This window comes from Fusarium vanettenii (assembly GCF_000151355.1).
Source record: "Fusarium vanettenii 77-13-4 chromosome 11 genomic scaffold NECHAsca_48_chr11_4_0, whole genome shotgun sequence".
NCBI lineage: Eukaryota > Fungi > Ascomycota > Sordariomycetes > Hypocreales > Nectriaceae > Fusarium > Fusarium vanettenii.
The window spans coordinates 207,662-227,983 of NW_003315840.1; the positions used below are offsets into that span (position 1 = coordinate 207,662).

A 20,322-nucleotide genomic window follows, 5' to 3' on the forward strand; every position below is an offset into this window, starting at 1 on the left:
ACCATTAGCACAACAACGCACCACTTCTCGCTTGCTCAGAAATACGAGAATATTGACAGAAAGGGTGATTCAACGTGACGTACTCCTTATATAGGAGTAGGATGCAGATACGCGCAACTATTCCTTAAGAACTAGCTTAACCTGCCCAACCACAGCAGCCCTCACCACCCATTAACCCAAGCTCCAGGCATGCTATCAGGACACCTCTGCCCAGTCTTGAGCAACTTGCGCAATTGCCTCCTTTCAAATCGACTTTCCGCGAGGTCGCAGGCCCAGTCGAGACTAGAGACTAGCCGTTTTGTTAACTCTGATTGCCAGGATCCCCGAAAGTCGTCCATCATGGTCCTGGCAAGGATAGGGTAGAAAGGCTAGGGTGATGAGCCATCCAAGCATTTCTGTGTCATGGGGTCTTTCCATGCCCTATGCAACTCTGACGTGGTCGAAGTATCCAAATCGAAGCGGTACATAGTATCTCGCTTTTGGAAATGAGGAAACTCCAACAAGAGTTCTCGTATCGGGCATGCGCCATCGATCTCTTGAATCCAGCATGGCATCCTCCGACCTCCATACTCCTGGACAGTGAATATCTTGCGGAATTCCGTGCCATTTTCTGTGCTCTTTTGGTCCCAAGTTGCAATACAGTGGTTGATCTCGACATCAAGATACTCCTCAATGTCAACACCAACCTGTTCCAACAAGTTTAGCCAGAGGCTGCATCGTTCCAGGGCCATTTGAGGCGACTCAGCATTGGAAATTATGCGGTGAACGGCACTGAACCCTTCATGTCTTCCTGTTAGCGGCTTATCCAGCCAGGTCGAGGTATGGATGTCGACACCATTTGACAGAACATCAGCAAGGACGGGAGCCCAGTCGTCCAGGAGGTCACATGGCCGCATACTGTACGATAGTTCAAACATACCGACAAGATATGAGTAAAGACGAAGGTTGAAGGGCCACCAATCGTCTGAAAAGCGCTGTTTGCAATACTCAACGAAAATCTTCAAATCGCGGGCCGAGCGAAGCTCATTGAGGGCTCTTAAAACCTCAAGAGGGGTCAATGAATCGCCTCGCATGTCAATGTAGTCAAACAGCAGCTGCTTCAGTCCAAATGAAGCTTCAGAACGAATAAGTGGAGGTCTCGGGGATATATGACTTGAGGTCCTACACTCGTCAGCCTGATGACCAGTAATGCAGTAAATCTACACGAACCTTTGCAGCGAATCTGAAAGTTGTTCAACCAGGAATTTGCAGACATTACTGGCACCATACAAGACAGAATACTTTCAAAGCATTAGCTACGGTATTTAGACACGCATACCTTCTAGTGTTTCTCTTACTCCGTAAAAAGTTGTCTCGTCATCGGCATCTCTGTAGAGACTCCACGCCATAGTGGAGAACGGGGTGAGTAAACCTTTACAGAAGTAATCCCTAACCGCTTCTGCGTCATCATAGAAAAGGGCACTGACTAGTCGATCACCAATTTCGCTCGATCCGGGGGCTGTGTCGATAACGTGTGGGAAGTGCAGGGAGGCGGACAAGGGAGAGAGTGACCCTCGCCGAACTGACAGTTTGAGGTACAGCTTCAATATCGGAACACCTATCAAGAAGGATAGATCTTCGTCAGTTTTCAGAGAGTCAGTCTCGCTAAATCCAGTAGTTGTCTTGAGAGTTCGCGTCGTTTGAAGATAACCGAGTGCGCTCCAACCCCATCGCCACTGTGTGATGAGAGTATCTGAGCTGTCTTTGTATGATGAGAATGTGCGATTTCGATTCGTAACAGAGACTGTTTCTGTCGATTGACCCTCTACTACCGAAGGAGCAGATATTAAAACATGGCCTCGCCTAGGCAGGACTGAAGGTCTCATGTTGGCAGCCCTACGAAGCCGCTAGATTAGCTCTGGCTCTTTGTTTGTGACAGATACTCACAAGAGATTGGTAGTCATGTGTAGTTGAAGTGAAGACAGAGATCGATCCAGATCATCATTACACTGTCGGATCCGGGCTCTGTGCTGCAGAACCAAGCTGCCAACCGTGGCCAAAGAGGCGCGCCCATTCTTCCGACGGGCCGTGACTTTGTGGACAGCATCATACGCAAGAGAGACTTTGTCGCGGCAGTCGCTGATAGCTTTGTACAATTTGTTCAAAAGCGTGGTCTCCCATGGGTTCCGGATTGCATCAAAGTTGGCTAGGACAACCTCGAGCGAGCGGCAGACCGCCTCAATGTCGTCGAGCTTGTCTGAGAGAACTGCGAGGTCTTTGGCGGCAGACTTGTAATCGGTAATCAGCTTCTTTATCGCTGTCGTGGTTTGCATCAGCTGCATCGCCAGCGACACCACGCCGAAGGCGAGAGAAGCGGGATCCATCCTGGGACGCAAGAGAGGATGAAGGATGCAGTAGGTAGAGAGTGAAATTCGAGTGTGAGGGGGGAAAGAAAGGCATACCAAGCTGTGAAAAACGCCTAGGCGGGGTAAACCACAACCTGCAGTTCAGCCTGCCTCCATCAGTCAGCCTGGAGCCTCATTTCTTGACACCGCACGCTTCATGCACGTTGACGTGGCTGAGTACCGGCCTCTGGCCATGCTCACTCATTGGAGCCGGGAGAAGAGTAAAAGTGTGCCAGCAAGGGCGCGTTTAGAAAACTGTTGAGCAGTGTAAAATGACTAATTGCCACGGTACCTATTAGAAGGTATCTCCTACTTTTGCCATATGGCATAGTGGTCTATTATGTATGACAAAAACCAATAGCACTCGGTATGGCACATTGAGAACAATACTAACGCACGCTGTTATTGGTAAGAAACAGCCGATCAAGACCACTAATGAATCTCAAATGCCTAAGGCCATCTGATTAGCGCCGTCGGGTGTCCTTGAGTTTCAGGCCAAAATACAAACTGAATGCATAGCCACACCTGCACGTTCGCACATCCAACCAGCATAAGCCCCGGTGATCTACCTGCCTATGGAGAGAAAATGGAGGTATTCGTTAAATGCATAATCAACTTCAGTATTACTCATACCGGATCCTTCGAGCAACATTAATGATATCCTTTACCAAGCGCCGACCTCACTCGATTTTGATCCCAGTTTCATCATTATCTTGCAGGAATCAACGGATGAGACACAATGTCGCCCATCAATCTCAAGGTTGAGGTCGACAACGCGCCCGATTTTGCCGACGACGTAGTCATCATTCTCAATTCAGTCCTTGCCGCACAGTCAACACCCGTCGAAGCCGCTAAGGCCTTGGACGCTCTTTGCACCGAAGAATCGGACCCGGCCACTTTCCTTGCACTTTTCTGGGAGTTATTTCATCCGCTCGCTCGCCAAATTCCCTATGATAGCCAAGGCCAGGACCTTTTAGCAGCGGTTGTTCAGGCCCTCGACGAGTTAGCTCCCAGGACAGTGACATTCAAAGCGGGATGGGGCGAAACTGCTGATCACGCTGGCCCTCTCTGGAAGAATCTGAGGGAGACTGTGGCTGCGCATTTTTACGATACCTTTGGTGACTGTAAGTTCTGTCCATCCACAAACAACACAGCTAACAGGGCCATCTGCAAGCTGATTTACCTGCTTCGGGCGAAGAATTCCGAAAGCAGCGGAAACTCAATCTCAACGCCTTTGCAGCAAGAGTTACATCACTACTCAATCTTTCCACCGAGATGTACTTCCTCTGGGCGATGGTCGACGGACTAGAAGGCACCATGACGTTTGTCTGGGGTGCACTAGATGTGATAAACGAGGACCCTGCCGCACTCGACGAGTATGATATCAAGGCTGCTGCGGCTTGGATGGTTCACGCAGCTCATGTCTTCTACGGACGAGATGAGGAGGTGCGTGGTGGGGGAGGCGGCCCGTTGTGGATGCTTCCCAAGAAAGAAGGATTGAGACTACGGCGCAAATACAAGGGAACAGATGGGCTTTGTCCTCTCAGGTGGCAATTATGGAAGGAAAGGCTCGCTGTGTTCCGAGATACCGAGGCTTTGGATGCACGCCTTCAAAAAGAAGCCGGAGATGCATATGCTGCCATGGAAGCCGCTGAGACATTGACGAAGCGCCAAGGCATGGGAACGGGTGAGGAGGAGAACGAGGGCTTGTGAATAACAGTGCATATATAGTTACAATCAGGTCATTATACATAGCAACCCAAGCCTTATATCGCGGGGCGTGGCAGAGTGCCTACAGGTTGTGACACTTGCCTAGGCAGGGGCAACTTATAAGTAAAGAGCAAGCCTAATATTACTAAAAAAATTAAACAAAGGTATTAATTATTAATATATCTTCTAAAAATTATTAAAAAACTATGAAAGAGGAACTTAGGGAGTGCTATCAAGCCAGGGAATACTCTTACCTAAGAGTATAAAATAACATAACGATATCTTAAAAATCCTTTAAAAAGAAAACAAAAAGAGGGCCCAGCCGGGATTTGAACCCGGGACCTTGTAAATTGTCTTTGAAAGAGAAGGGATTTCTCCCGAATCACAAATCCATGCAGGAACTGTTAGTTATGATTCTCGTGAGGTGTGAACATTTGACGTACTACCACTAGACCACTGGGCCTGGTGGCAGCGGGCACAACTTTTGCAGTATATAAACTGACCGAGCCTTAGCGCGCGCTAAACCTTAGTAACTGCGTTTATTCAGGAGTCTATTACTATTGCTCAAAGACAGCCGCAATCGCGGCGCACAAAACGAGCATAAGTTGACATTTCATTTAGCATGTGCGTCACATGAGCCTGTCGAGATGCGTGTACTGGCTTGGCCACTTTATCGTCGACAAGAATTTCCGCTGACCTTGGGTCAAACCGTCTTTGTTGAAGCACGTCGTTGAAGCTCCCAACGTGACTTTCAATGATCTCAGAGGCAACCCATAAGCCTTTTCAAGCTTTCCAAGGCGCACGTATATGTAACAAGCCCCCTGCTCTCTAGAAACCTATTTTGTACGTTCCTCTACAACACCTGCTGTCCGTCCATCCCGATGGTCAATAAATCTCAAATTCCTCGTTAACAGGTTGGGTGTCCAAAAACTCTCCGTGCATAATCCCATCGACATATGCATCTCCAACATAGGTAAACCCTCCGCCATCTCTCGGCCGTAAAATAATCGGCGACTGGACTCTCCAGAGCAAAGCAACCAAATCACCAGGTCGAACCATCTCATACCCAAGCCCAAGCATTTTCTTAGGTGTCTTGAAGAGAGTCCTATGGTGGTTGAACAGTCTCTCCTGATCTTGGAGTCTCTTGCGAGCATTAGCAAGCTGGGCTGAAACGTCATCGACCTTGGGCGGCTTGTTCCAGAAATCTCGCAGATCACGGATAAAGTTGGCCTGTTCTTTAGTCAACCTATCGGCGTCAATAGGACTCCGGCGCATGATCTTTCGGACCAAGGTTGCAATGTCTTTGCTCATGGAGGCGTTGATTCTCCGGTACCAATGGGGTGCAAGAAGAACTCGCCATATGTAGTCCTCTCCGGGGCCGATGTCAGGCCCAAGATTCATGAAATCGCAAATCGACTGTAGTCGAGAGTCTGAATTTGCGGGATCAAGGGCTGCACGGTCTTTTTCATAAGCCTCTTTGTGTGATTGCATGACTTCCGTGATGATATCAACCCGGCATCCATGGCGGCGAAGAATTCCGAGGCTGTCATCGGTGCTATTTCGAATAGCTGGAGGCACTGGAACTCCCCGAGTCGCGTCGAAATGTCTGGACATGTTGATTGCGTCTTCCGAGATTCCACTTTTCCCCATTTCTCGCCAGTCGGGGACCCAGGAAGGTAAGCCGTCAACACTCTCCTCTTTCGGAACGCAGCTGTCGAGCTTGTACGCTCCCCAGTACGTGCCATCGTTCTCTATAAACGCTCTCGTCGTGGCAGTAAACACTTCAGCCATGCTCGCTCTGTAGTCTACCTGGATACCCAGACGATCGTTGTCCGTAGTGACGCCCAGCAGCCCGAAGACAATATCTCTAGGGTCTGTAGCCGAGTAAAATGGACGATCTGGAGGGTCCATATGATGAAATAGCAGGCTGTCTAGTTGTATTTCGTTCCCACGAAGCTTCTGAGATCGCGTTTCCATAGCCAAGTTGTAAGAAAAGTTACTGTGTAAGCCCCTGCCAAAGTCTCTCGTTTCGGGGCTGTGATAACGATAACGAGCATAGCAATCATCGACGACGCTCAGTGTAGCTTCAAGGATACCCAACGGCATAGTTTTGGCGCCACAAACGATGGTAACCTCTTTTGCAAGAGCAACTTCTTGATTGATCCAGATCCGATGCCAGTATTCTCTTTCCATCAGACCTTGAATCCCAGCGGCAAGACCCTCGTCACCATGATTTTTGCCTCGTAGATCTGGCTCGTGGAGGATATCGTGTATCAAGTGAGCATATCCCAAGACATTGCCATCATTCCCTGTAGAACCCTTGTAGGAAGTTGGGTTATTGAGGTAAGCGATGACTCTTTCATCCGTGGGCAGCAAATCCAATCCCTCAAATCTCATGGCTATTGGGCCGATGCGAGAGATAAAGTCCATTGCTGCGCCACTCCCGATTGAGCCTGGACCTAACCAAGAGTACACGCGATCTGCATTGCTGAAGATCTCTCGCATCAGGCCAACTTGATAGCTCTTTTCATCGAGATCAGACTGCTGAATGCATATTGAGTCGATCCAGAGCCAGTCGTAAACGCCATTTTCTCGCAGTTGCTCAAGTCCAGCATGGAGATTGCGACCGATGTTAAGGGATGAGCCATTGGCACTAATTTTGATCGTGTCTGAGACGTCTCCCCAGACGTAGGATAGAGCTGCATAGCTGGTCTCGCTCATGGAGGCATGGCGCAGTTCGAGAGAAAGCTCAGGCTTAGAACTAGAATTTTCATGGAAACGAACGAGCCTGATTTCTGACTCATCTCGTGAAAGTTGATCGTAGATAAACATAATGCCGACTCGACAAGGCGATGTCATTTCAAGAGAAGGGTCAAGGTGGTGGCATGAGTTGATTCTGGTGCGCCAATTGTCTGTCGGGGGTAAGATAGGCAGCAATATGCACGTAAACCACATAATCGGGCCCGCCAAAGGATCCATACTAGGGTCCCTTGAATAGAGAACTATCGTATTATGACCTTATTAGAGGAGGTTCATAGTTGCTTTTTTATTGACGTTGACAAAAGAGTGATTTTAGACATATTCAAGATTTACATTCAGTACATACGGACTGACACGGGCACTGCATTCGTTTGGTCCTAGATAACCTGCTGTGAACTTCTTTCAGCAAGCAAAATCATGTAGCGCTAGAGGTCCCAGCTCATCAACAACCTCAGACGACAGGAACCAATGACATACACCTTATTCTCTATGATCCAAGATATTCAACGGCCTCAGGTTGTATTACTCCTCCTATGAGACCCAATAAACATAAAGCACGATTCTCCTCGTCTTAATCAGGTCAAGTTTCTTCGTTATCATTTATATCCAAGCTCATAATAAAGACCGTCCTGTTAGGAAAGGTGCGTGCAAGGGTTCCTCGAGTTTGTCAAAAGAATTCAACAATGTCTGTAGAAAAGAGTTGATTAAAAGATCGCATGGTTGCCTTAGCGGATATTCAAATATCTGCATGAAGTCCAAGCCACACACCCGTTATTAAATATTGCTGCATGAGGGGATGCCTGTCGCCCTGCGCCTCAACCTGCCTAAGCGTTGGGCCTTAAGATAAGCACTTTTCTTTAACATTTCAAACAACGCACTGGCATCGATGGCCGAGGTTGCAGGACTCGCACTCGGGGCCGTCGGGGTTGCAGGCCTCATCGGCGCTTTCAAGGACACTATTGACCTCTTCGGTCTCTTGGCCGATTCCCGTGGACTGGGCCGAGACTACGAAATCTTGCAGATCAAATTTGACATACAGAAGGCCCTTCTCCTTCAGTGGACTGATCGAGTAGGCCTCTTGCACGAATGCGACTACGACCCATGTCTCGATCAAGCTCACATCCAGGAAGCTATCGGTCAGATCCTAAGCTGTATTCGACTCTTGTTGACCGATGCTTCCGCTTTGAAAAGCAAGTATGGTCTCTCCCAGATGGATGATGAAGCACCTGTCTCGGAGATCACCTCCATTCCCTCAATCAGCGCTTGGCGTATGAGAGTGTTCAACAGCCAATACGAAGAGTTCAAGAGGAGAATCGCGCAGCGCAACGACAAGCCTTTTCGAACCAGGGCCCGCTGGGCTGTCCGTGACAAGCAAAAGTTTGAGGGCTTTGTCAGGGATCTGGCAGATTTCATCTCGAGCCTCGATAAGCTCACGCCTGTTACTCGTGGACAACCCTCTCTCCAGAACATGGCAGATGACGACGTAAAGACTATTCGCGGGCTGCCAGGCCTCAAGATGTTGCTTGAAGCGTCCCAAAACTCGCACAAACTCATTTCTGAGTCAACTCAGCGAAAAATATCTCGCACCTGCGAGGAGATGATACTCAGCCGACTCTGGTTCAGGAAGATCCATGACAGGAGGGAAGACGTGGCCGATGCACATCTTGATACCCTTCAGTGGGCTCTCTATCCACCCAAGGGTGAGGCTCGCTGGGATGATTTATCCCAGTGGCTCCGACAAGACTCCGAACATGGCATATACTGGATATCTGGCAAGGCTGGGAGCGGCAAGTCGACTCTTATGAAGTATCTTCATTCGCAAGAGCGCACCCGGAGACTTCTCCGAGAGTGGTCCGGTGCAAGTTCCTACACGCTGGTCGACTTTTTCTTCTTTAATCTCGGCACCCAGGAGCAAAAGTCTTTTGAAGGGCTATCACGGGCGCTTTTGTACCAAATCTTGAAGCCTAATCCGTCTCTCATCCACCAAGCGCTTCCGGACATGGTCAAAGAACTCAAAGAAACCGAAAATAGCCCGAGTTTGCCATCACTGTCGGAGATTCGATATGCTTTTCGGGTCCTCACCCGTGAATCTGCCATGGGCAAGTCCTTCATATTCATCGACGGGCTTGATGAGTTTGAGGGCAACATTCGGGAAAGCATTTCGCTAATTCAAGAGCTCGGTCGCTCGCGTCACATCAAAGTCCTCGTCTCGAGCCGGCCTATCCCGGCTTGTGTGGCTGCATACGAGAATCTTCCCAAGCTACACCTACAAGACCTCACACGGAAGGACATCAGGGCGTATGTGGAAGATGTGATCGGCAGCCACCAGTACATTAAGCGGCTTCTCAAACGATCTCCTGATGGAGTCAAGGGCATGATGGAGGACCTGGTCAACAAGTCATCTGGCGTGTTTCTCTGGGTCGTTCTGGCATGTCGATCACTTCTCTCTGGGTTTGAAGACTGTGATAGGTTACTAGAACTCCGCAGGAGAGTAGATGAACTACCGCCAGAGCTCGAAGACCTCTTCGATCTCATGCTCGCCAAAATCAACCAACGATATAAACATCAGGGGGCTTACTTGTTGCGGCTGTGCTACGAAAGCCAACGAGCTTCGAGAAATCCAGATTGCCCGGCGCTCTCAGACATGAGCACGCTCGCCCTTGCGCTCATTGACGACTCGGAAATTTCTACAAGTAACATCTGGGACCTCTCTACGCAGGAGAAGATAGATCTCTGTGCCATACTTGAAGGGCGGTTACGCAGTCGATGTGGTGGGCTTTTGGAGAAGCAGTCAAATCCGAACCATGCCGACGCTGACAATCCAGGGGCTTCAAGTGAAGATGATCTCCTCGTAGGTGGAAACGTTGTATTCATGCATCGCACCGTCTTTGAGTATCTGAGTGATGAGTCGGTATGGGAACGCGATTGCTTGAAGGCGAATTCTCATGGACGGACCGTGGCGAAAGATCTATCGACGAGAGACTTTTATCTTATGATTCTTTACGTTGATGAACTGAAATGGGAAGATGGCATAATTGCTGAAATAATCGAGGACAAGCTGGCCGAAGCTCTCCGCAGTGGCCTCTTCTGGGTTCAAATGGGCGACACCGGGTCTCAAATGTCCTTTTTCGGGCAGTTACCTCATCTCCTGAGCGAGCTAAATGCTTGCAGACACAAACTCAAAGACGGGGATCTCTCATTTCTCACTCAATCTTGCCCTCCGGTGCCGGATACCACAATGAAGAACTATCTGCACTCAACTCTCCTCCTAGCCGCTGATGTCGGTGCTCGAGAATACATGGTAAGGAATCCCGAGTTTTCGACGCTCAACGGTTCCAGAATGCCTGCATGCGGCTGTCCTCCGTTATTGTCGCTCGAATTCAAGCCGCTATTCCGCCTGGCTACAAGAAACCGTCCTTCGCCCAAAGGTGTCTCACTGCTTTTGAGGTCCGGGGCCAATCCTGGGCTTGGAGACAGGGTATTCACGCCCTGGCTCCTCTGGTTGCAAGATCCGTCGGGACTCACACGGGAGCTTTGGACGGACGATGAATTGGTCCGAGTCATGGACGTGGCCGAGACCATGACCAGATACGACGCTGGTGGAATCAGGGAGTTGAGGAGATGGTTGAACGAGTGTAACCATCAAGACTGGCCTGTCCGCGTGAGGCAGAGGGGAGATGAACTGCTTCAATTTCTGGAGGAGCATGAGAAGAGCGGTTCATATCTAACCAAGGACCATATTCTATATAGTGGCAGATAGCGGAACCTAGGAGTAGTCGGTCCTTTTTAACATTGCACGGTAGGGTCATTTCTTTATAAAACTAGCTCTTTATACACGATTTCTGGTTCACTGAAACTATCAGTGAAGATGGAACAAACCAAAGAGCATGGACCGGTTGACTCTAAGAGCTGTCGATGGGGAAAACCTATCACCCCTTAGGAACGACAGAAAGTACACTATCATCAAGGTCTGTCACATCTCAACCGCAGAGTGGTTTCTCTTTCTCATGCGCTTACACAGAAGCGTTTCAAGCGGCAGGAAGGGCACCTTTAAAGTCCTCCAGGAACCTCCACCGACTAGCATCCTTCCATCCCTTCTCCTTCCACTCATTGGCCTTCTTTGGGAAAAAGTCGATCACGTCCAAGAGGCCTCTGTCATGCGCGATTATAACAAACACATTCTCACTGGCGTCAAAACCGATCATCTTTTCGATAGTAGCCTCGGCTTCAGGAACATCACGACCGGTAGCGGACGCCAGTCGACCGTAATACGGTTCAGTGTTGCTGTGACTAGGGCGAATCGCCTCTAGAAGAGCACCTTGGCAGACGGTCCCCTCGGCGTGAGGTGGGATGGAGAATGGTGAAGGTGAGAGTTCTTTTGGTAGCGGGAGGTACTGGCTGGGTCTTAGAGAACCAGTGTGGTGGCAGCCGTCGCCGCCCATGAAGATGAATGTCGAGGGAGTGGTGCGGGCCAGGGCACAGAGGTGTCCAATTGCATGCTTAATGATGAGTGTCATGTCACGATTTCACTTGACGGGATAGAGTACTCACACCAGGAGAGTCGAGCAAGTAGAAACTGCCGTCACCAAAGTAGTCCATGGCGCGGAACTGTCCGATTATCAGTCCCGTTGAAAAGTCAATCTCGCGCAGATTGCGCCCCCTAGCGTGACGGTCAGTTAACAGAAGATGTCGCTGCCGTTATCCACCAACGTACGAATAGTCACTCTCCAGGATGAGGGCATTGGGGTTTGCAGGATAGCCAGGGAGAAGTTTCTCTTTAAACCCTGGACCAACTACAAGGTCCACTTCCGGAGGGAAGGTGGAGGGATCACCGCTGTGGTCACAATGCCAGTGACTGTATGTTTAGTGCTCGTTAGTGATGTCAATGAGAGTTAAGCTGTAATCCTTACCTCCAAATGATGGCCTCAATGTCTCCCGGGGCAATGCCTTCTTCTTCAAGAATTGTAGCAATTCCCTTTTCTGCACTCATATCCAAGCTTGACATCCCTTTGACAATGATAGGGGGAAAAGACTTGACATCGGGCCGAAGTCCCAGGTCAAATAGAACCTTTTTTCCAGTTGAGTGCTGAATGAGAAAGGAATACGCAGGGCATTCCAAGATCTCATGACCTTTGACGGGGTCTTTGATGAAGAATCCAGTGGGAACCTTGATACGAGCCGTGCTGTCAATGACAGAAACGTCTACAACGTGTTGGGAGGATGGGATGTTGAGTTCCGTCATGTTGCCAGTCAAGTTTACCACAAGGGGTGAGAAGATATGCTGTCTTGAAAGAAGGAGGAAGAGGAATAAGGTAGATAGGATGGACTACATATCGAGTCAAGACAAAGATGGATGCAGAGCACATACCATACTTATATATAGGCCTTGAGTCGTGACATCCGTTTTAAAATCCAAATTAATATTCTTTTCCGTTGATGCCTTGGCATGCGTACGCACTATGCTCAATCTGGCACTGCCACCGGTGACGGATATCTGAGTCTATCCACCATTTGAACCTCTTATCAGATGACGTCAACTCAATGATTGCGCCTGGCGTTGGCCGAGCCTCATGAAGCTCAACTGGCCGTGTGCGGGTACAGTGATCTCACCCAACCTTTAACGTTAGAACACGGTCATTAACACCTTGAGCACTCGTAGAAGCCGTTGGTTAAAATCTTTGTACAGTAGCAAAATTCCGGTACGGGACAGCAGTCAAGCTTTCATTTTTTACTCTTTTTTTTACAGCATGCACCGACTGAAGGGCTAAACCGGGGCATCGGAAGATTGGGTAAACCGAGTCCGACTCGTGACTCCGACAATGGCGAGACGGAGGGAGGGCTAACTCCGCTCCGTAATGCAGCCGGCCTGATTAACTATGCGAATTCCGGTCTTGGAAGCCCTGTAGGAAGTCATGGTATCCCTCTTCAAACATACAGATTGACGGCAGTTGCAACTGTGGACCATAAGGTTTCGGAATTTAAGAGAGTCAGGGATGGCCTAGGAAGGCCTAGAACTTTTACCAATCTATTTCATATGCCGTAAGCAAAAGGTTAACGAATACAAGGCCTATAGTGTTATTCTCCCATCAATATTTTAATCCTTAATTCCATTATCGCCGAACCCGTTAGTCTATCTGTGCTAAATGAAAATGGTCGAGTGGCAAACGACGTAAGTTCACCAATCGGTCGCCGCCAAATTGCCATCGACTGGTAGTACTGAGAATTTGGAAAATTTTGTCATATTCTTCTCATCACATGTTAGTCTTGAATAGTGTCAAATCACACTTATAGGCAATTCCAAGCATTCTACTTGAATGTATACAACCATGCACGTTGCTGCTCTGGACTTGTTTCCATCCATATTCGAAGGCAGCACTCGTAAAGCACCTGTCGAGAAATTTCTTACCTCACAGTTGAGAATACTCTTTATTTCAAGGGGCAGCATTTCTTGGAAAATGTAACAGTTGTGAGGATACAGATCTTGCCGCGTGAAAGGGTTAAATGAGCGGCTTGATTCTCTGCCGGACCATTGTACAAATGCGGCGTGCATTAAATCATAGGCCTGGAAAACAAGATACTAGACCGGAGTCGGCATGATTCCGGACACTTTTTCTCAATGGATGATTGCCCTGTGCAGAATTAAAGTTTGATATTCGTATAGCTCACGAGGGCCTATCGGACTTAAGACTAGTATACCATGCAGGTGCATGCCAATGCCGACGCCACAGCTTCCGGAGAGAATATTTAAATTCCCAGCAAGATGACGTTGTGGGTTACAGTCATTCCAAGAATACTACTGCACTACCAGTAGCAAGCACTCGAGAGCATCTTCAACAACCACCTCACAATGACCCCTTTTAGCCAGCCTTCAGTTCCCCCTCTGCCCTCTGGCATCGACCTTTCAGGCAAGACCGCTATCGTGACGGGCGCTACAGCAGGAATTGGACTAGAAATATGTCGCCAGCTTCTCAACCACAAGCTATCCACTCTCATCATGGCTGTACGAAACGTATCAAAGGGCGAGACAACGCGACAAGCCCTTCTCTCTGACCCAGCCGTCAAATCTTCCGGCCACAAGGCCACTGTCAAGGTCATGGAACTGAACACGGAGAATTACTCTAGTGTGCAGAACTTTGCGTCAGCGTTCATATCCTCATTCCAGGATCTACACCTGGTAATGGCAAATGCGGGAATCGGCACATTACACAAGGAGCTCGCAATCTCGGGGCACGAGAAGAACATGCAGGTCAACTATCTCTCCAATGTCGCTCTCACACTCGCTCTTCTTCCCATTCTCGAAGCCACAGCGACAAGGACTAGGGCACCAACAAGGGTCACTTGGACTGGCAGTCGACAGTACGCTCTGACTCCTTTGGCTGGCAAGATTCCTCTCGGGAAGGATGAACAGGTCCTCAAGCACATTGACACCTATGATGGGATCGACACACTCGGGAGGTACGCTGACAGCAAGGTTCTCTGCGTGCTTTTCCAGCTCGAACTCGCCAAGCACTACAGTCCAGACAAGGTCATCATCAACAGCTTCTGCCCCGGTCTCGTCGACACGGGAATGACGGACGTACTCCCTTTTCACATCAGAGCTTTTATGAAGGTTGTGAAAGCATTGTCAGCACGGTCGCCCGAGAAAGCGGGTTGGATCGCCCTCAATGCGGCCGTGGTGGCTGGGGCCGAAACTCATGGGAAGCTGTTGGGAGACATGACCATAGACACGCCTTCTGACTTTGTGCAGAGCGACGAAGGACAGCGGATTGAAAAGATGTTGTGGAATGAAACTGTAAATGAGATGGGGGCCATTATGGCTGTTCCTGCTTGGATGAAGCAGTAGGGGGCATCGTATCTCTTGTATTTTAATTCCGTATTTGATGCGTATTGGAGATCTTTATTGCAATACCCGTTTCTCTATCATACTTATTGGGGGCCAAGTGATTCAAACGTTTAGGTGAACCTCATGACCACAATACCAGAGAGGTGGATGTCCATCCTGATTGTAACACGTTGGCGATCAGTTGGTCCACCGGTTTCTTGGTTCACTAAAATGATCCAGGTATTTTCAAGACCCGTGACAAGTGCCGTGGAGAATCATGCCAGACATGCCTATCTCCATGGCAAGCTAAAGCTGGGGCGGCAAAGAAGTTTGAACATCCCGGTACTAAGCGGTACCACATCCTCGGCATTTGCAAGAATCACCACAAGCCTACATGTACTGTCTACCCCAAGACAGATGAACGAGAATGCTGCTTGCGTTCAGCCGGGGGCGGGGAAACCCCCTGATTGCAGGCTCAGGTCCCATGGGGTGACTTTCGGACATCAAAGAGCCGATTTATCGTGTCGCGATACGATTATTTGGCCAAGAGCTAAGCTGTTCTTGACCTAGCCTCTGATTCCTTTGGGGCCTTGGGGACAAATGGAAGGGCAAGCACAGACAGGCAGAGGAAGCTCCGAGTCCGCGTCGCCAAACCAGGGCTTAGTTACCAGGTCCATGGTCCAGGAACCTGTGATATGCATGTGAGGCTCATGCGCTCCAATGCCAGTGTCCTTTGCACAGCGCCATCGCGGCTAATCTGAGATGCGGTTCAGCCGGGTGTCGTGTGGCGGCATTGAGTAAAATGAATAATTCACCCCATCTGTTGTGAAGTAGCGCACAAGGCAGCGGTGTAAGAGCAACAGGCCCTCACTCTATTAGAACCAGGGTTTGGATACTTTCCAAGGCTTGAGGTGTGCCTAATCTCCGCAAAGTCTCCTCATGCCATTGCGTGGCTCTTGGAGACTTGTACTCGTAGTTGGAGGGCGTGACCCCTGACCCTGGGGTTAGTTCTCAGCTGAACGCCCCAGCCAGCCACGACGACTCGGAACCTTGATTAGTCCTGGAGTTATCGGAGTTAGTAGCACTGATTGAGGGTGGTACTGAGTTTGCCCAAGCAAAAGTTAGTTGGCGATGTGCTCTCCATTTTGCATCAGGAGAGGACAGGCCAAGATGGGTTTGTTAGGTAAGATCAGCTTTTCTTTGAATGAGGACTCTGCCCCCAGAAATTCGCTCTCACAAGCATGTCTACACCGTTGAAGAAATGTGAAGCCCGATATCCTCTTGGAGCAGCTTTGCTTACTTGAGTCTCAAGAATTACGCTTCTCTGCTCGTGAATCCGCCTGCCTTGCTCAAAGTGGCCTCATAAGACCTAGACGGGTATTTAATAGTATAAACTCTCAAGGACACTACTCAAGTGTATTTTACTTTTCCTGGACTCTACGTGAACCTGATTTTTTAATCTCGAAATCCTCTGTTTCGACTTTAGGGTAAATCCTCAGCTAACGGTCCGTGTACTTTTACGGTACGAACTCAGGATACCGCCAATCAGAGGCTGACGTTTTCCAGGGACTAACTAACGTTAGACCTGGAGTTACCGTCAGAAAACGGTACTGAAGCGCTGTTATTGGTCACTCAATGAATACCCGTATTTAGACCTTCATTGCGACGAGAGGTCGAGCGCTGCAGGTGAGTCTTGAGCGGGTATTAGAAATGTTCTCAAATTGAAGAGACACAGAGCAGCGAAGCCTATGGGAGGCTCGATTATGCGCAGATACCTCTGAAAAGGGTATAGAAATGGACAAGTCGCTGCGGCAAAGACCTTGAGATGTGTGCCCTGTACATCTCGACCACCATTTGGCCAGGACACTACTCAAAGACTCCAAGCCGCGAGAATGGATGGACTAAAGTCTTGGTATTTCAGAGCTACTTACATGGCGCAAGTGCATTTATATGTGTCCATTCATTTCTCAATCGTGCAGGATTCCACCGCCAGCTGTCCTCCCAAAGCCTTTGTCGCAAAGTTAAACACACCAAAACGATAGCCAATCCAACCATCACCCGCATTGACGAGGGTAAAATCAGAGCCTAGACGTGAAAAGCTGGCTCCGTCGAAACTATGCTCGAATGTAGCTTCTCTGGGCTCTTTCTCATATCCGTCAACGCATGCGGCTGCGATATTGACGTGGATTCGCAACCATACTCGTTGCTGCGCCAATGGTACCTCTGCTTTGACATAACCCTTTGAAGTGACTCCCCAATCCCCTGCAACTGGTCGACCGTCCAGCCAGTTGACCAACTCTCCGACAGGTCCAAGTGTCAGATCGTCAACGTACACCAACTTCGCCTCGTCGCCGTCTTTATGAATGCCGATATAAGCGCTGTGATCGCGAAAGATTGATGCTCCTGCTCTGTCTCCATCCTTGAGTTTGGACCAGTTGACACAAAGGGTGGCCGTGCTCCTTGGTCCCAGAGTCCGATGGGTGAGGGTGTTGGGCGCCAGATAGAGGCAGTCGGTGACCGCGGCAGTTTCGAGAATCAACCGATTGCCTTGGATGCTCCACTTGGAGTTGTCAGGGCTTTGGTTCCATTCCCAGCAATGTTCCAGTTCGTTGCCGTTGAAGGAATGCTCTCTCCAGCATGTCTTGGGCTTCTCGGCGCGGCAGTGCTCAACAGCAGGGGGGTATTCCACCCGCCATTGTCCGTGCTCATCAGGATAATCGGCCACAATACTTGGCCACCCCTCGGTGTCGAACTCGACAGGTGCCAAAACTGGGATGCGTCCAGCGGGGAAAGCATCGATAAAGGCCATATAGTACCACTTGCCATCCGCCGTTTCTACCAGACCTCCCTGGTGTGGCGGTCCGGCACCCGGAATCGGGGCCCGAATGCTGCCAACGACGTTGCGGCACTCATAGGGCCCGAGGGGTCCCGACTCAGACTTGAGAACGTATTGTCCAGCCCAAGGCTTTGTCAGCCAGATGTAGTATTTTCCCTTGATGTTGTACATTCGAGCACCTTCAAGAAAATGCTCCGACTCATGCACGGGCTGGGACCATCTAAGTCAGCCACTATTTCTTCTGGAACTTAAAGGTTGGTACTTACTTGAGTTGAAACTTGCTTGAGTCCGTCAGGGGATAGTTTGGCAACGTGAATTGTCTTTGTTCCATAGGCCATGTAAAAAGAGTCATCCTCGTCAATGAGTACACCGCAGTCGTAGTAGTAGTGCTCAATAGGAGGATGCGCGGTCCATGGGCCACTATGGTTCTTGGCCGTGTAGATGAAAGTCTCATTGGTGCCTTGAATAGCGCCATACCAGTAAAACAAACCGTTGCTCTTTCGGTACTTGAGAGTCGACGCCCAGACGCCCTTGATGTAGCCGAGAGCATTCTTGCCATCGAGTCGGAACTTGGGGCTAAGGGCAGCCAGGTCTGGGACCGAATGGCCGATGTATTCCCAGTCTACAAGATTGTATGACCGCAGAAGTGGTGCACCGGGTGAAAAGTGAAAAGACGATGCGCTCATGTAGTAGACGTCGTCGACGCGGATGACTTCCATATCTGGCAAGTCTTCCCAAAGAATGGGATTGACACAGGCAGGGGACGTCTCATTGGCCATGATTGGAGAGAGAATCGTGAGCAAGGGGTCTGGACTGGGCTGAATAGGTAAAACTGTGAGTGTAAAATCTCGGCCACTGAATAATGAACGGCGTGACGGCTTTTGTGCACACGCCGAACTGAGTTGCCACTCGTGCAACTCTGCCAAATCGCAGCGAACACTGTTTAGGCTAATGTCAATTTGTCGTATTGAATACGTTTAATTCGGTCGACACCAACCCCGACCCCCCATGGGGTCATGATGCAGATCCACGTCCTACCCCATCTTTCTGCTCCACTTGAATAAGCTCGCCACTGTCAAAGCATACGAGTTTAACGTGACAGAGTCATGTGGAGGGTGTTGTTGGGATCTAGGCTCGAGCTAGAAGTCGTTACTGGCATGGATGCCGTGCTCCCGTTATGAACTGTTGGTAAATGATTCGGGTTATCAGAGAACGAGACTGGATCTCGTTACCTAGGTTATGGACGTGCTAAGGACACTGGAACAGGCTTCAAAGTCCACTGTCACTCCTCTATAAAAGCATTCAACGGCCTCTTGGCCTAGTATTTCCCCATTGTCTCATCAAAGGTCCCAGTTCCCCAGATTGACCACTTCAACAACCATACTTTTCCCCAATCCAAGATGGCGCCCAAGCTTACATCTGAGAGTGCGGGAGGAACGACCCACTATACCGACTTGAGCAGTGTCCTGCCGCAACGAACGCAACCATGGTGGAAAAACTCACATCTCGTCAAGCTCAACCTTTTGCTCACGGTTCCCATGATGACGGGATACCTGATCGGATTCGACTCGAGCATGATGAACGGGTTGCAATCTGTCCCAGTTTGGATCTCTGGTGAGTTCAAATCGTGATGTTGTGGATGAAACTGACATTCGTAGACTTTGACAACCCTACCGGGGCTCGCCTCGGCGTCCTCAACACCATGCAGATTATTGGCGCAGTTGTGTGCTTGCCAATTGTCCCTACTTCGCTGATCGCTTTGGTCGCCGGCTTCCTGTGTTTGTTGGCTCGTGTTTGCCCTTTTGGGAACAGCTCTGCAGACGGCCGCTTTTTCGTGGGCTTTGGCACCGGAATGGTTGGAGTCGCCTCCAACCCGCTCATGGCAGAGCTTTCATATCCTACGCATCGACCGTTCATCACTTCATTTGCATCCACAACCTGGGTATTACAACCCCCCCTTTAAGAGCGAATGGCACTAACAACCACATCTAGTTCCTCGGAGCAATTGTTGCAGCCTGGAGCACCTACGACACTTTCAAAATGAGCAACAGCTGGAGCTGGAAGATTCCTTCGCTACTGCAGTGTATCCCTTCACTCTACCAGCTGTGCTTCATTTACTTTGTGCCGGAATCACCTCGATGGCTGGTCAGCCACGGAAAGCTAGAAGAAGCCCGAACGGTTTTGAACAGATACCATGCTGGTGAGAATACGGACGCAGACGTTTCGCCACTTGTGCGATATGAAATGGCAGAGATTGAAGCAGCCATTGAGCTTGAGAAGCTCCAAAACACAAAGTCGTACCTCGACTTTTTCTCAACCAGTAAGTGTCAGACTTTACTCTAGGCGAGACAGAGCAGGCGCTGACAAGAACATTAGAGGGAAACCGCTGGCGTCTTGCTATTGCCATCATCCTTGGTCTCTCTGCTCAGTGGTCCGGTAACGGTCTCATCTCCTACTATCTCGTGATCGTCCTCAGAAGCATCGGCATTGAGGATCCCGAGCGCCAGAACTTGATTAATAGCGGTCTCACTATCTTTTGCTACGGTATTATAAGACGAAACTTAAGCGATATATAACCTACTATAGATCGCTACTTTTAAGGCCTTTTTACTTATTAGCTTAGCTTTAGCTTAGCTATTTATTAGCCCCCCTTAGCCCCTTATTATCCCTTATTAGCTTTAATTACCCCTCTAGCTAAGTAGAGCCTATTAGTTACTCTTAATCTTATTTCTAGGCTATTAATCTCTAGGTTTTATTACTCTTTTTAGCTCTTATAGGTATTATAATATCTTAACTAAGATTAATTTTAA

General features: G+C 49.3%; 8 protein-coding genes across 8 annotated transcripts; 4 read left to right on the top strand and 4 right to left on the bottom strand.

The window, feature by feature from the left end:
- Positions 1–368: 368 nt before the first annotated feature.
- Positions 369–2,363, bottom strand: NECHADRAFT_86862 (uncharacterized protein; the record flags this gene model as incomplete). The annotated part of the gene is made up of 4 exons (XM_003041312.1): positions 369–1,114; positions 1,210–1,257; positions 1,319–1,875; positions 1,927–2,363. The coding sequence occupies 4 exons, from the start codon at positions 2,361–2,363 to the stop codon at positions 369–371; spliced, it is 1,788 nt and encodes a 595-aa protein (XP_003041358.1).
- A 760-nt stretch (positions 2,364–3,123) lies between these two features.
- Positions 3,124–4,097, top strand: NECHADRAFT_86863 (uncharacterized protein; the record flags this gene model as incomplete). The annotated part of the gene is made up of 2 exons (XM_003041264.1): positions 3,124–3,508; positions 3,559–4,097. 2 exons carry the CDS (start codon positions 3,124–3,126, stop codon positions 4,095–4,097), a joined length of 924 nt encoding a protein of 307 aa, XP_003041310.1.
- Positions 4,098–4,979: 882 nt separating this feature from the next.
- NECHADRAFT_86864 (uncharacterized protein) lies at positions 4,980–6,926 on the bottom strand (the record flags this gene model as incomplete). Its single annotated transcript, XM_003041313.1, has 1 exon — positions 4,980–6,926. The coding sequence occupies one exon, from the start codon at positions 6,924–6,926 to the stop codon at positions 4,980–4,982; it is 1,947 nt and encodes a 648-aa protein (XP_003041359.1).
- An 814-nt stretch (positions 6,927–7,740) lies between these two features.
- On the top strand, positions 7,741–10,614 carry NECHADRAFT_86865 (uncharacterized protein; the record flags this gene model as incomplete). Its single annotated transcript, XM_003041265.1, has 1 exon — positions 7,741–10,614. The coding sequence occupies one exon, from the start codon at positions 7,741–7,743 to the stop codon at positions 10,612–10,614; it is 2,874 nt and encodes a 957-aa protein (XP_003041311.1).
- Positions 10,615–10,882: 268 nt separating this feature from the next.
- Positions 10,883–12,096, bottom strand: NECHADRAFT_52365 (uncharacterized protein; the record flags this gene model as incomplete). The annotated part of the gene is made up of 4 exons (XM_003041314.1): positions 10,883–11,353; positions 11,406–11,514; positions 11,569–11,709; positions 11,765–12,096. The coding sequence occupies 4 exons, from the start codon at positions 12,094–12,096 to the stop codon at positions 10,883–10,885; spliced, it is 1,053 nt and encodes a 350-aa protein (XP_003041360.1).
- Positions 12,097–13,701: 1,605 nt separating this feature from the next.
- NECHADRAFT_52355 (uncharacterized protein) lies at positions 13,702–14,697 on the top strand (the record flags this gene model as incomplete). The annotated part of the gene is made up of 1 exon (XM_003041266.1): positions 13,702–14,697. One exon carries the CDS (start codon positions 13,702–13,704, stop codon positions 14,695–14,697), a length of 996 nt encoding a protein of 331 aa, XP_003041312.1.
- A 1,939-nt stretch (positions 14,698–16,636) lies between these two features.
- NECHADRAFT_52372 (uncharacterized protein) lies at positions 16,637–18,291 on the bottom strand (the record flags this gene model as incomplete). Its single annotated transcript, XM_003041315.1, has 3 exons — positions 16,637–16,972; positions 17,012–17,722; positions 17,779–18,291. The coding sequence occupies 3 exons, from the start codon at positions 18,289–18,291 to the stop codon at positions 16,637–16,639; spliced, it is 1,560 nt and encodes a 519-aa protein (XP_003041361.1).
- A 621-nt stretch (positions 18,292–18,912) lies between these two features.
- NECHADRAFT_86869 (uncharacterized protein) lies at positions 18,913–20,112 on the top strand (the record flags this gene model as incomplete). Its single annotated transcript, XM_003041267.1, has 5 exons — positions 18,913–19,126; positions 19,171–19,454; positions 19,505–19,832; positions 19,889–20,056; positions 20,099–20,112. The coding sequence occupies 5 exons, from the start codon at positions 18,913–18,915 to the stop codon at positions 20,110–20,112; spliced, it is 1,008 nt and encodes a 335-aa protein (XP_003041313.1).
- Positions 20,113–20,322: the final 210 nt, after the last annotated feature.